At 44.5% G+C, this 14,871-nt stretch overlaps 1 protein-coding gene across 1 annotated transcript in view; it reads left to right on the forward strand.

Annotated features, from left to right (window-relative positions):
- The first annotated feature begins 414 nt into the window (after positions 1-414).
- The window catches only part of LOC108726751 (LIM/homeobox protein Lhx9-like), a 40,894-nt gene continuing 26,437 nt past the window's right edge, over positions 415-14,871 (forward strand). The window contains 2 exon segments of the mRNA XM_018454512.1: positions 415-569; positions 11,565-12,103. Coding sequence (XP_018310014.1) covers positions 11,723-12,103 — 381 coding nt within the window. The 5' untranslated portion in view covers positions 415-569; positions 11,565-11,722.

The following is a 14,871-nucleotide window of genomic DNA, read 5'->3' on the forward strand; positions in this document are numbered from 1 at the left end:
AATGCGCAATTCGTCCTGTGCTTATCGATCCTGTTTTGTTTAAGTCTTCGAAAATCCGCTTGGAAAAGTTCTGTGTTAATAAGTAAAGCTCATTAACATTTACACAGACATATATATAGCAATGGTTCGAACCGATAAATCGAGGAACCGACTGACTAATAAATGCTTTTGATTAATGTAGAACTACATCTCATAATAACGGGAATAAGTATGTACCAGAAAAATTTGTTTAAAGATTAACGACGCGCTTGATTGCGATTATTTTCGTAAACTACTGGAAAATTTTACATAAATAGAGTTGCAACGATATTGTTTAAGCTAATTAATTAACGTTTCATCTTAGCCTGTTATGTTTATTATAATTGTATATCACATTTGAACTAAAGTGAGAAAAAATTAAGAAAGATGAGAAGAAGAGCAAGAGAGGGACTGTGAGAAAAAGAGAGAAGGAAGCGAGACTGAGGGAAACGAAGGATGGAACTGTAGAAGGGACGGCTTTCGACGAACATGGGAGCTATCGACGAAACGAGCTGTAAAGCGATCGTTAGAGAGCACACGGGAACGGTATGGTATATACGATCGTATCGGCAGCTAATGGACGTACAATTAACGTGGCGCGCATCTGCGATTGGATCTCCGTCAAATGGCGATAAATTAAGTTAATTAGCTCGTTACACGTATCACCCGGTGGCTCTTGACGCTGGTCGTAGTTTGACGAATGTGACGCTCGTTAATCGCTTCGACTTGCCGGATCCAGTGGGCCTTGCGATCTTGATCTTACCTCGTCGTCGCGAATAACACATCCCATGCCCGTATCAACGAACTAAGAATATAAATCGGCTAACTTTCGCGTAAATATCAAAGACCTTTACTCTCGAAGAGATTCAAGTTCAGCGGAATTGTTGAAAAACTGATTTCTCGCAAGCGCCAAATCATCGCTATCGAATTATTTAAAAAAATTTATTTTTAATACTCCGTTTGTGGAAGGTATCATTGAATGGCTTTGTTCAGAGCACGTAAACTCAACTTCGAGACTAGGTGACGTATAAGCGATGGAAGGATTTCGCCCCTAGCGATGTGTGCATCACGGACTGCATCACCGAAGCGGCGCACTTGCGGAACGGAAAATAGCGCATTAGCGGCGGCAGCTGCGTCCGAATTGAACTGTTATTCGAGAAAAGCGAGGAGGGAAGAGACCCTCGCGAAAATGTCGCGTTGCGCTGCGAGAATAAAGCTAATCGCTGGAATCACCATTGCATATTGCTCGTGTTGTACGTTTTCGGAATAAAAATCACACAATCACAGTATCTAATACCTTCAAAGTCGACTCTGCAACTCAAGAAGGAGACAGTGCGCCAGCGTGTGTCGCTACTATCAGTTTATCAGATGCTGACGGTGGCTGCAACAGCTGTTACCTCGAAGTATGGTAATTTTGTATGAAGATGGAAAGAGAGAGAGAGAGAGACATGAGAAGAGATAGAGAAAATGAAATAGAAATATAAAGTTAATAAGGGAAAAAAGGATGGATGGAACAAGAATATTTATTTCGCCTTCGAGCATATAAACATATTGGATCTGTTCTGCAATTTAAAAAAGGTGTCACATATTTGATTAAAACGAAGGATAGTGGCCTTCATATTTTACTCTAAGAAAGATAAAAGATAAAATGCAACAAAGTAGAAAAGATTTTACCATAAATTCTCTGGTGTGAAACTCTCTGAGAGCATTACAACGTACATTGTAATAGTTGCAGATGAAAAGAAAACGTGTCGTTCCGCAAAATAATAAATTAAATTATAACTGCGGGAGAAGAAAGGAAGGTACATGTGGAGGCCGAAAACGGAGATGAGGGTTTATAAGGGCCGGGTTTTCATCCAAAGAAACAGGAAATGGTAGAGAGAGAAGGGGGAGAGACGGTGTACAGTCTGCTGCTATTGGAAAACAGAGAAACGAACGTTGAGACAGGCAATATCTGTCAAACACATATTTTTTCGGATTTATCACGCCCTTCTTTCCTCCAAAAGCAATTTAATTTTCCTGCTGTGGTACCTAACTATCGTCTGATTTTCAGAGGAAAGATCTGCAACGTTTTGCAGATCACTCGTATAATATTCTAAACAGCATATTTGTACCTTGTTAAACAAACATTCTTAAAGTAGAAGCGTTTGTAAATAAGAATTTAAAGCGATGGTCAACTTAGAGCGATGGTCAACTTCAACTGTGAATGTTGTATGCGGTCACAGGCGCGATAAAGCCGAAGATAAATAGTGTCTATCTTTAATATTTACCTATTTCCCGCTTATCTAGCTCAAATGAGAATACGTGAAGACCTTCTTAGAACGATTCATAAATTTTCTAACCTGTCTATGTACCATGCGCGCGCAGAAATTTGAAGAGATTCGAGAAGAGCTATCGCGTCAAGTTTCTTGTAATAAATTTTTTGTCCTCGGGAATAAAGCGATTAGTTGGATGGATTGACACTATACTTGCCTAATAGAGGAACATTGAAAGGAGAGTATTAGGTAGGGTGTGTTTATGTAGTGTATTTAGACTGTGCATCCCTCGCATCACCCCCGCGAGTACGGTTTCAATCGCCGCAATTTCATACGCGGCTACATTTACGCGCCTACATTTCACGTACCTCGCTATAAATTTGCCCGGTGAATTCTACAGGGCTGAAGATCGCGTCTTGGGACGCAGAAGGGTCGCTCGTCGTCCCGAGACGCTCCGATCGATTAGGCTACTTACGCGACTCGATTTCTTTGGAATGCCTTTGCGGGAGTTCCGCTTCACTCGGCCCGTTATGCCTAGTCATTGATAATAATAACCATTGTGCTTTTTAATAACGATTTAACGAGACGAAAAAAAGAATGATAATTTCTAATTGCAATTTCTCCCGCTCTTATATAATATTCCGAGACCCATTTATTCAGCCATACGTCACGTTCTTCCGTCTTCCTGTCTCGTCTCTCTTTCTCTCTCTTTCTCTAGCCACCTCTTTGATTAATAAATTCCAACTTACAACAGCGAAACTACCAGAATAAACGTCGTCGAGGCTAAGAAACGAGCCTGCCTCTCGCGATTCGCAATATGGTGCTCGTATTTCATATCGTTAGGGAGGCTGAGTTGGAAAAGGAGAAAGAGGGAGGAAAGAAGAAACAGCGAGGCGACATCGCAGTGGTGCTGCAAATTTCATCCAATTACGCACTAAAATGCGCCGGGAGCCAATAACCGAATCATAATCCCTTAGTTTTACACGAAAGCGCGGGTCACGGCGGAGGCTGAAGGGAGAGAGACAAGGGAGGTGAAACAAGGAGGGGATGGCTTGCGCGCCGGAGCGGGGCAACTTTACTACGCAAATTAAGGCGAAGTGGCAGTCAGTAATTTTATGTGCCCATCTCAGCTACTGATATTGAATTTCCTTAGTCGCTTAATCCGAATCTTCGAGCGTGAGCGGCGGTGAGGAGGTGGAGGGCGGTGGCGTGGCACCCTTGGTAGTGGCAGCGATCTCGCGAAATTGAAATCATTACTTTACGGGCGAATCGAGAGAAGTGGATATACCGGGTGGATCCGAACGGATTTTCCAAAACACCCATCGCTCGTGCAAATTGTCTCGCGTTCTATTTTTTCCGCGACGGACAAACGCGAGCCTTCGAAGCTCGGGCGTAGATCCGAGATTGGATTGGACGGATTTTTGGGAGATTCCCGCGACCGACCATTATAAAGTTTCCCGATGAAAAATGCGCACTGTTGTCCATGATATAATCGTCCTTCGGATTCACATTCCTATAAAGAAATTTGTATAACAATGATAAATTGTTTAGAGGGATTTGCATCTTTTAGAATATATGTATCTTGAATACGTAAATGAAAATTAAGATACAATTTCTCTCGATCGGACATCCCGATATACACGTTTCCAGGAGAATTAATAAGCCAAAACGGTGTCCTCCTCGGCGACGTCGCGGAGACCGATCGATCGACGCGGCGCGATACACGCGCGGAATGAAAAAAGAGCATCCGGACGAATTGATCTAGCGGGGTTCGATTCGGGTGCACAATACCGCAACTCGCATTCAATTGCGCCAAACAGCTTTCTTCGGCCCCGGCAATCTCCTCTTCGACACAATAAATTTATGGTTCCATTCAGAGCTCGTACACACACGTAAGCGCACGCGCAAGCACGCACGTACACGCGCGCGCAAACTCGTACGCATTACAATAAGACCGCGGCCTGTTTAATAGAATAATTAAGGGCCCTCGTACAGAGCAGCTGATGCCCAACGGGCGTGCTCGCGCACGCGATTAATATATGTGTATGTGTGTGCACGTGTATATGTGTGCGTCTAGATGCGTGAGAATATAACGTATGCTGGTTCGCCCGGCTGGCATTGTTGATTCGTAGGGTACGCATTTTGTACAACGGGGTCAGGAGAGAATTAATGCATTCATCCGAATTTCAAACGGAATTAATGCGCTCGTCAGGAGCATCGTGCCAGCGGCGTTCATCTCTTAATTTACAAAATCACTGTCTTTTTTATTTTTCTCTCTTTTTTTTGCCGTTTTTGCTACGCGGAACACGCTTGGAAATATCCGGTACAGTACTTGAACTATTGTGACAACTCGATCCTTAAAAAAAATAGCTAATATGTTTCCGTAAATAATATACACGGGTATGTATGCGCGCGTATCGTCAGTCTCATGAACGAGCATTGTACGAAACGACGATAAATAATTGCGGCGCGTGAGCGCAATATTGCCGCGGTGGTAGAAATAATTATCGCGGCGCAACACGTGGCCGCAGATTATCGAAAAATCGGACTGCTTAATTGGGCGAAGCGCGCGCGAGCGAGTGTTATTAATTTCCCATATACGAAATAAAACCGTACGACGCGCGACGATTAGAGATGGTACATTTTATTGTTGAACAATCTCAGATGAATCCAACAAGGCCAGTTGTAAAATCCCACCATCTTTAGATAATCTTTCAGCGCTCGCTATCTTACGATATTTAAGACGTCTGATCGCGAAACAACGTGGAAAATATGATTTAATGCGAATTCTCTCGTCGTTCCGTCTGACGGATTCATACTCGCAGAGCAAAAGGGTTGCCGGGGAGGTAGGAGGAATGATGGGAAGAAATGCGGATAGGGAGATGAGAACGAGGCTGGAGACGAGGGGAGGGGGGAGGGGAGGGGGCGGAAGGGGAGGGGTGGAGGAGATGGGAGAAGGGCAGACGTTTTACAGCGGCATTTCGAATGGCGGTGCAAAATCGCTGTGCAATTTTCTTTCCGCGGGGAGAATCCACCCGCGCGGGCTGCACTCGCGCGGGGGAAGGGAACGCGTACATACCGCTCGACGTTCTCCGCGTGGCCATGTGATTGGTCGTAAACGCCAAAAATATGCGCCGATCGGCCGGTCGTCTGGCTAGCTTTATGGTAGCGCCGGTATGCCGGTCGGGTTTTATGGTTAATTTTTGCAATTTTGTAATTGCCTCATAGCCCTGAGGACGAGCACTTTTCCCTCGTTCTCCTCGTCATTCTCCTTTTCCTCTTCTCTTTCTGCTCTCCCTCGGTCTTTTCTTCCTACTGCTTCTCTCCGTATACTTTTCGTCTTGCCCGTTCCGCCTGTGTTTATTCCGTCTTCCAGAATTTGCCTGACACACGAGGACAATTGATAACGTGAGAGTATCAGACATTCTTCTAGGTCATGCAATAACGATTCATCTCGACGTTTTCGAAAATATGTTTTTGTGTCGGTAATGATACCAATCATACATAATATTTTCCACGTTATTGATGTACTGAACGAAGTACCTATGCCAACAGCGTTTTCTGTACTTATAAAGTACCGTGTCCGTTCGAAGTCGAGGACAATGTTTCGATAAATCTAGGGTCATCGGCGTAGAAAATACCGTGATATTGACGCGAGGGATTGTACAGTACCGTAGGATCGTTAACAGTCCCGCGCTGAGTGTGTCAGAGACGCGTGTGAGCGTCGCGGTGCGTCTCGCACCGTGAGACCGCAAATAACTGTTTCCATCGGAATCCTGCGGTCTGCACCTTGCCATCGCGGCATCGGCGCGATATCAACGCCTTGACGCCGACGTATTTAAAGCGTATTACCGAAGCGGGGCCACCTCGAGTAGGCCATCGATCCTCTCTCGGCGAACAACTTTTCGCTCTCGCGATCGCGATAAGCCTCACGCGCGCCGTGCTGCACACCACGCCGATAGAGCAACGCGACCGCAGTGCACACGGTGCAGAGTAATGCGGGTCACGACAGGAGATCGCGAATGTCCGCGATGCTCGACTGCGACAGAACCGAAACGAATCGTTTCGACACCGACGATACTTGGATGGCACTTTACTATCGCCAGTATACGATCCTAATCGTTTCTAATCGGGATCCAGCAACGAGAGAAGAGATCGCCAACGATGCTATCGAGGTTCAATCGAGTCTTGAAAAGCTATACGAAATGATACAGTCGAGAAGGGTCATTTTACCCGTAGTATCGTTTAGGTCAAGCTACTGATGGCGGCTGTACACACCTTCCTTCCGTCCTTCTTTTCCCAGGAAGTAGAGTCAAGTGAACCCACCAACGCCGCTGCTGCTGCTGCCACCGTCACCGCCACCGCCACCGCCGCCGGAAACTCCGCTAATGACTAAACTTGCTAATTTCGGCCAATTAGGCTTCCACTGCTTCCACCACGCCTGCCTTCCCCTGTTCCGACGTTTCCTGATCTCCACCCGCTCGACCGCCTTGTCTAATGCGCGCCGCACTTACCTTGACCGATAGACGCTAATTTTATTGCGCACTGCGGCGCACTCGCATGTTCCCGTGGTGGCTGTGCATGTAGGAAGAGGGACAAGGAGAAATTACATCAGTTACAGACCCCAAGAACAGTAATATTATCTTGCAGTATGTTTTAATGATCCGCAAAACTTACATATGCAGAAGCGACACAATAAGTATATGTATATATAATATATATTTCATTTGGATTATCATCCTGAAAGAGAGAATTACATATCTCTCGCAAGATTGTCGAGGGTTATTCGCCGATCAACGAAGTCGATTTCGAGAAAAGTTTTTGAAGAAAATTCTATCCGCTCGATTCCGCAGGGACAGGAGTGCATCGTGGCGCACACAAGACATTAAATATAAAATATAAAACTGTTGTTCTCTCTCTTTTTCTCCCTCTCGCGGCGAAGATGTGGAATGGCAACTGTGCGTATTGGGCGAAACTGGGTTTGACCCTTGACGGCCCCCATAAATATCCAACGTTGGCAGCTTGTTACTTTGCGCCACGTGAATCTCAAGCCGATCATAACAACCGATAGTCTTCGGCAGCGCACAAAACATTGTATTGACTAATCATTGTTTATTGACTAATCATTTTTGTATCTATTGACCTATCTTATTTTTCTTAACTTTGAGGATTGTGTAAACGCATCTGCATGCAGAAATATATTCGTACTATTTATCTCGTTACAATAACTTTCCCCAAGTGCTATTCGAGATTCATGAATCCAAGTTCCAAGACCGTAAAAACGAAGGGTTTATCAGTCCATGAATCTCCTTATTTAAGAACGCAAAGAGTAATGAACTTAAAAATCCTTAACGAGCTAAGAAACCAAGTTCAACTTCCGCGAGTATTCCAACAGAGATCTAAGAAGAACCAAAAGAACAACTCGACGCTCGAATTGTTCCGATTTGAAATTTCCAAGAGTAAGGATTGCGTCAAACGAATTCAGTGAACATGGCGGGCCAATACATGGAAGAAAGCCGCTTTCTTCCTTCGTCTGCATTCCTCAGTAATTGCGTGCCGTGGTCCCTCGTTGTTGTTCCTCTTCCCTGCCGCCTGTTTCCTTCGTCCGAAGAAAGGAGAGCTCGCATTCGCGCGCGCCCGCACTCGCGCGCACGCCTTTTCATTTGTGCACCCTCCTAGGATACACTTATAATAGGTGGGCCGTGCGTGGCAAACAGGGAAGAGGCCGCCGCGACGCGCCTAATCACTATAATCGTCCTCGCCAATAATTAGATTATTTTCAGTGTCTTCCCCAGCGCTGTCCCTCTCTCGCCTGTGATTACCGACCTGAACTTATCATTACATCCCTACATCGATCCTCGCTCGCCTCGGGCGCGCCCTAAGAGAATGATCGTGTTTTTTCGTGCGAGACCAGAGCAATAATCTTAAGACATTTGATATTCCCGAAAAGGCAAATTAGGACATTGTAAGCTACCTATATACTAAGCTCGGTAAATCTATTATACAAAATGGAGGAGTAGAAGCGTTATTTCGCTTCTCGTTATGGGGCAAGATGCTTGGGATTATGGATCTTTACTTAAACAGAGTCGTGGTCGAGCTAATTAAGCGAATTAGTAGTTGTAAATATTCGTAATAAATTTTCAAGTATTCTGGATACAAATTTCTCACGACGTTCTTGCGACGACAAAACAGTCATAATTTTCAAATTCTCTCTCTCTCTCTCTCTCTCTCTCTCTCTCTCTCTCTCCATTACGTCGATTGGTTCTGACGCACTTCTAGAACGCGCGTTTCGGTACTTGCAGACTCGAGGGTGTTCATTATGCCACTTGAAGGTTTATTACAAGATACAAAATACTCTATTTTATTGTCGTCGACCGGCTGCAGCGGAATTCTTGAACCTTCCGCGTAACGTATTATTGCCGCGGAATTGGAAGATGGAAAGCCCGAGGGTGAGTCTTGGTCATCATTACCGGAGTTCCTTTGAGAACTGGCGCATAACCTTATATTTTTTTTTTATTAATAATAATCAGAGTTGCACTTTTTTCCGACACTGTGGGATGATGAATATATGTACATAACTGCCATCAGCCATCAAAGAAAATAATACATTAATAAGCAGATCTTGATGTAAATTCGCTGAGGTTGCATTTCTCGTCTATGATAGTAGAATAGCGTGCGTAAAAATTTTCGATGCGACATTTTATCTCTGTCACTTTTTGACGTCTGATCGGTGACTGATGAAATTAGGAAGCATTTTAGTTAAACTATCGGCCGATTCATCTTTTAAAGTGATACCCCTTATTTTACTTTTTGAGTTTCTGAAGATTTCGAAGCACGTCTGCATGCTCTCTGCTCGTAAAGAAGCGCACGATGAGTTATCGTCTTGGAATGAAATCGTAACGCCGATATTAATTTTGCGGGATCATATGGGTTACCCTAACCGTACCATTTTATTGGTCCTTAAGACAACGCCCTATGATTCCGTAATACTGCCGATCCCAATGAAACAGCAATTTCCGACGATGCGATCGCACATGCAAGGGGAGATGGCGAAGGAGGACTTTTACGATCTGGCAATTCGCGAAAGAGTTCGTCAGTCCAAGAAATATTTAAATTCAATTCGAACGCGATGCTATAAACCATGAGAAATCGAGGGGAATTCGTCTCAATAAATAAGAAAAGAGGGTTTACCATAATGAAGTCTGTGCTGTTTTGTATCTTATTGTTTTGAAATTTTATTTTTATAACATGTGGGTGTTAACCATGTATTTAATTAACATGTATCTAAAATTAAAAACATATGGTAGGCGACCTTGAAACGGTTGACGCAAACCACCAAGGGGTTGGATGTCATTCACCGGAATGTAACGTTCCATCCCCCCCAATGACTACAAGGATCGCCATTAATCCTTAGGCTGACTTTCTTTCCGCTCGCTGTCGTATAGAAACGGGGCGTCCTCGTTATCGACGCTTATCGCTAATAAGATCGCTGGACCGCTCGTTATCGTCGTCGTCGCACTCGCCCTGTCCTCATTTTCGTACGATTGCGATCGTTAATTATCCCTATCGCAGCCGATCGCCCTCTGCTGTTCTCCTCCTTCGCCTTCCACCACCCCCACCCACCCACGCGCTTTCGTCGTTCTCGTCATTATCATTCCGGTAATTACCGGTGTATTCCCTCGTTATCATCTTGTTATCGTTCGGCTATCGCGCTTCCGCGAGGAGCACGGCGAACGTCTCTGGAGAGGTCAGGCCTCGTAAATGCGTGGGAGCGAGCTGATAACGAACGACGGGGAGCATCGGCATCTACACTTGAAATCACAAGTCGTCAGGCCAACCCCATATTTTGATACCGATGATACCGATTTGAGTAAATGTTCTTTATGCTTTTAATTTACTTGTTCGACAACGACAATCCCACGGTGCTTTTCGTGCACGATCTGGTATGAGATCTTAACGGGGGATTCATGATTATTTCGATTTACGATTGAATGATCGATGCGATAATTAGCGATAGTTCAAATCCCGACTTGTGAACGGAGCGCCGTGCGACACGCGTGTGGCATCTAAGTAACCGCATTAAGAAGAAGCCGACACGCAGAAACGCGGAGCGGGCGAGTCCGTAAGGGCATTAATGCGCCGGAGATTTATGTGGTAACGGCGAGGATGAAATTCCATCGCGGTAGGTGCTCGTATAAGTGGCACGCTGCTCGCTGGCGGAGGCGCGAGAGTTATGGTTGCCCATACTGATATCCACTATAAACTCCCCCGTCGTCCGCCCTCCTCCGCGCGTCCTCCTACGCTCTCTCTACCACGGCATACTTAATTAAATACGTATTAAGAGCCTGAGTGTGTTCCGATGTACCGATGTGCGCCTGCATCATGGAATAATATATGCTTCAGCGCGCGCGCGCTAATTACTTTCTCCCACCGAGGTCGCACCGACAGTTTTACTTTCCCTGCATACAGTGGAATCGCATTTATCGAAACGAAGCACACCCTTTTGAATAACAAAGAAATTTTTAATGTTACGTACGCTTATCTCTCTTTATGAGATTGTCGGACCGACGAATTTATTATCGATCGCCGTTACAAGAAGATAATTATTTCTCCATTATTCATTAATTATTATGCGTGCACACACATCGTTAAGTGTTATAGAGAAAACCGTTATAGACTAACATTCATCTTCTCACGAAGAATATTCCTGTAAGATATCATCCGCCCTTAAGGCCGATCAAATAAAGGCCGCTTGTTGCGCCCCAAAGGACAAGTAGACAGAAGTTTGGAATGGAAGGTCGGTCGACACCCGCTGAGCTAGGGACGAACAATTACTGTTAATTAAGATGGGCGTGTCGCACAGGTCACACTTGCCGATCTCAGGACTTTTGACAAAGAAAGTTTTGACAAACAGGTCAGGCTGTTTCGTAAATTCTAATGCATTCTCGATAGTTGAAATTTCCTTGCATTTAGGTTTCTATGATTTTTATGCCATGTTATAAAGCAGGATTTTTTAAATATAATAACAACGATAGAGAGAGAGAGAGAGGGGAAAGTAGACATCGAGAAAGGAGACATCGAAATACCACTGTTCTATAATATCAAGGATGTATCAGATGTATAATATGTGTAATACGTCCTTAATTTATATATAACATAATTAAGATTTTACTGTTGAATTGTTAAGAAAAAAATCAAGAGGATAGGATCAAACAACGATATTTATGTCAAACTCATTTACTCGATTTATCAATCAATTAACTCAAAAACACTTTTATTTTATTGTTGCAGATTTCACCGAAGTACCGGAAGAAAAGAGCCGGTGCCGAGACGCAATAGAGCGCCGCATAGACGCTCCTCTCTTCTTCGTTTCGCCGTTGGAAACCGTCGGTGGGCTCTCTGAGCCCACCCTCTCATCGGTCAAACTGGCGAGCGCGTTAACCGCTGGCATGAACCCCCACCATCCGGGCCACTCCGCAGCCTACCCCCACCATCCCTCGCTCTCGAGCAGTCCGCATCATCCAGGGCCCGGTGGGCCGCATCACGCGTATGGGACCGGTGGAGGTGGCGGAGGTGGCGGTGGCGGCGGCACCACAACCACCCCCGATTTACCCAGTCCGCACTCACCTCAACATAGCGGTGGTGCCGGCGATCCTGCCACCCCTTACGGTGCCCTACAACCTGGACAGGGTATGGGCAGCAACGGACATCATCATAGCGGTGGCGGCATGATGCCAGATCATCCACATCACCCTGGACATCCCCATCCCCATATGCCGGGGCATCCCGCGTACCCGCCGGTTAATCACAATAATAACTGCACACTCAAGGTGAATATCATATTTTTGCATAAAGTCCGATTTCATGTAGTAATTTATGTCCTCGAAATGTTATTTTAAATATCGGTGCTTCATTAATATTTTTATATGTGTGTATAAATTACACACACGATCTGAAATTCAATTTCTTGTACGACGAAGTGAAGCGATACAGGTGATTCCAAAGACGAAGAGTGGTGAAAAATTCCAAGGCCCTCCGACTTCGTCATAAAAGACTCGGGAACGGTATAACATAGGGTCACAGGGTACAATTCGACAGTATTATCCGTCCGACCCTCACTTACCCCACCATTGACAAACGTAACAATATAGGCATTTATGATGGAGAAATATAATTGAATAGGGGCGGAGGGGCCCGCGCGGTTCCCTCTTGCAGTTTTCTGCTCGACGCTTTACCTGCCCCTTTCCCTTTCTTCTCTTCCCTGCCCTTGCATCACACAACGTTCTGCCTTTTTCAGAGTATATTGCTTCTCCAACTTTCATTCTTTATTCACCTTTCTGTGTTGACTGTACCCTGTCTTCCGGTTTCCAACGCCCGAAGACGTACATACATCTGTTGCTCTACTTCGTGAACTGTTTTTCGACGATTGCTACTCTAGAGTTTTTTTTTTCTCAACTACGTTCTAGTCTAAATTCTTTAACAAGACATTTTCTTATTTTTTAAATAATTCGTCTAATCATCTGGTTTTCCTCTGCTATTTGTATAAATGTATGTAACATACGAAATTGAGTTATGACCACAGTTTAAATTATCTCTTTTTAAGAAAAATGTAATCAGGATTTTAGTTTGTTAATTATGACTGAAAGAGGACGATACTATATTGACTCGGATGACAGTAACAAAAGTTACATGTTTTAAAACTTTCTTACATAATTTTCTTGTATATCTAGAAACGAATGAATCGTTATCCGATATAATATCCATTTTGGAAATCAAGATAAACACTTTTTACTCCATGCGTTTAAAAATTATGAAACTTTATACTGTTAAATTTCCTAAAATTCGCATTTTTTTCTCGTGATTTGTATTAATCAAGCGCCTCGATTCTTAACTCTAATCCATTGATTATTTGAATTCTTGAATGGCGTACTGTTGTATTCATACATTCTTCGAATTTTTTGGGTCTTTCTGTCGTTCTTTCTTATACTTTCTCTGTCTCGTTCTCCCCTTAGATTCCACTCGCATACTGTCACAGTCTCACTCCGACTCGTCCTTATTCTTTCGTGCCGGTCCTTAGCTTTCTTTCTCTATTGAGTCTCCTCTATTCGTTATTCCTTCTCTTTATTTTCTCCTGACTTCTATCGTTCTCCTTATTTTTTCTCTCAAGTCCTATATTTTTCGTATTTTTGTCTTTATCTCCTTTATGTCTTTCCATAGTCTTGGACTCCCTTCTACTTCTCCTTTTCTATCCCCCTATTTTGCTTCTCTTTCTCTATCCTTCTGTTTTGCATTTCTTTTTTCATTCCTGAGCTTTGATTTCCTGTCTCTTTCTGTACTTTTTTCATGATTTGTTTTTCATATTTATATCTCTTCTTTTTTTTCTGCTACTTTATTTTTTTACTTTCTTTGCCATTATATTCCATAAATGTACACGTAATGTATCTGAAAATTTACCACAACTTTCGCTTTACACAACATTATAAGACTCACGGCACTTAGGAAGCCTGTCCCAGAATATATTCCTCTCTCACCTCTGCCTGTCTTTGTTCCTCTCTGTTTCTCTCTCTTTTTCTTTTTTCCCCCCTCCCAACCATTCTCTTCTCTCAACCGATGCTATGGAAAAGACCCCTTCCCCTTTCTCTCCCCTTCTCAGTCGTCGGGTCTCTCTCTGTCCGGCACACGAATGGGTCCTCCGTTCACCTCCCCTCTCAATCCGCTCTGTTTCCCTTCCCCTCGCCTCGTTGATCCCTCGCTCTGTCTTTATCTCGCCTTCTCATTCAGCGTCGGTTGGATCTTTTCTAGACTCGCCTTTTTATATTCTCCCTACCCTGAGACCAAGGTACCTGAACCCGCGCAGGCCCGCAAGGCATTCGGGGGGCCCGCAGCACCAGCCAGTTGGGTCCCGTCCGTGCGTCGCTTCGCTTCGCTTCGTTCCGTTTCGTTTCGTTTCTTCTCTCATTCTCTTTCTGTGTACGTCCATGCACCGCATTGCGCGAGGATACGCGTCGCCGAAATTGGCAAGCTTCGCTTATAGTCGTCCGCGGTTCTTAGGTGCTTCGTCCTGATTTCCGTAGTACTGTGAAATTCGACGGGGAAACGAGGTCCTCCGGATCCTTGAAATCCCGCAAATCGCGGTGGGGGAAAGTGAGTGTATCGCAACGGGAACTTGTTCGAGGTCGAGTGATATCATTGGCCGAGTGAATCCGGAGTGCGGCCAGAGATCGGTTTTTCGTCGTTGTTCTTCTTTTTTTTCTTCTCTTTTCTTTCGCTCCGTTTCTTTTCCTACCTCGTGCTCCACGGAGAGAGACACACAGTGAAGTGCGTCATGGAGGTCCAATACTCGTATCAATACAACGCGATTACGCCACGGATGAATAAGTGGATCTCCGGCATCAAAACGGAAGTCAAAGTAAGATTACGTGCGCAGTTGGGGCGCAATTTTTTTCCTTTTCTTTTCGCGCGGGAAATATCCTTTTCAGAAACTACGCTCGTCGACACGACGCAACAGCAATTAACGCATTCGCTCTCATATTCTGTGACGCAAGTCGACTGAGTATTGCTGTGCGTAGCGTACCGTGTCCGACTATTCGCATAACTG

This window comes from Mycetomoellerius zeteki, unplaced genomic scaffold (assembly GCF_001594055.1).
Source record: "Mycetomoellerius zeteki isolate Tzet28-1 unplaced genomic scaffold, Tzet1.0 scaffold433, whole genome shotgun sequence".
Lineage (NCBI taxonomy): Eukaryota > Metazoa > Arthropoda > Insecta > Hymenoptera > Formicidae > Mycetomoellerius > Mycetomoellerius zeteki.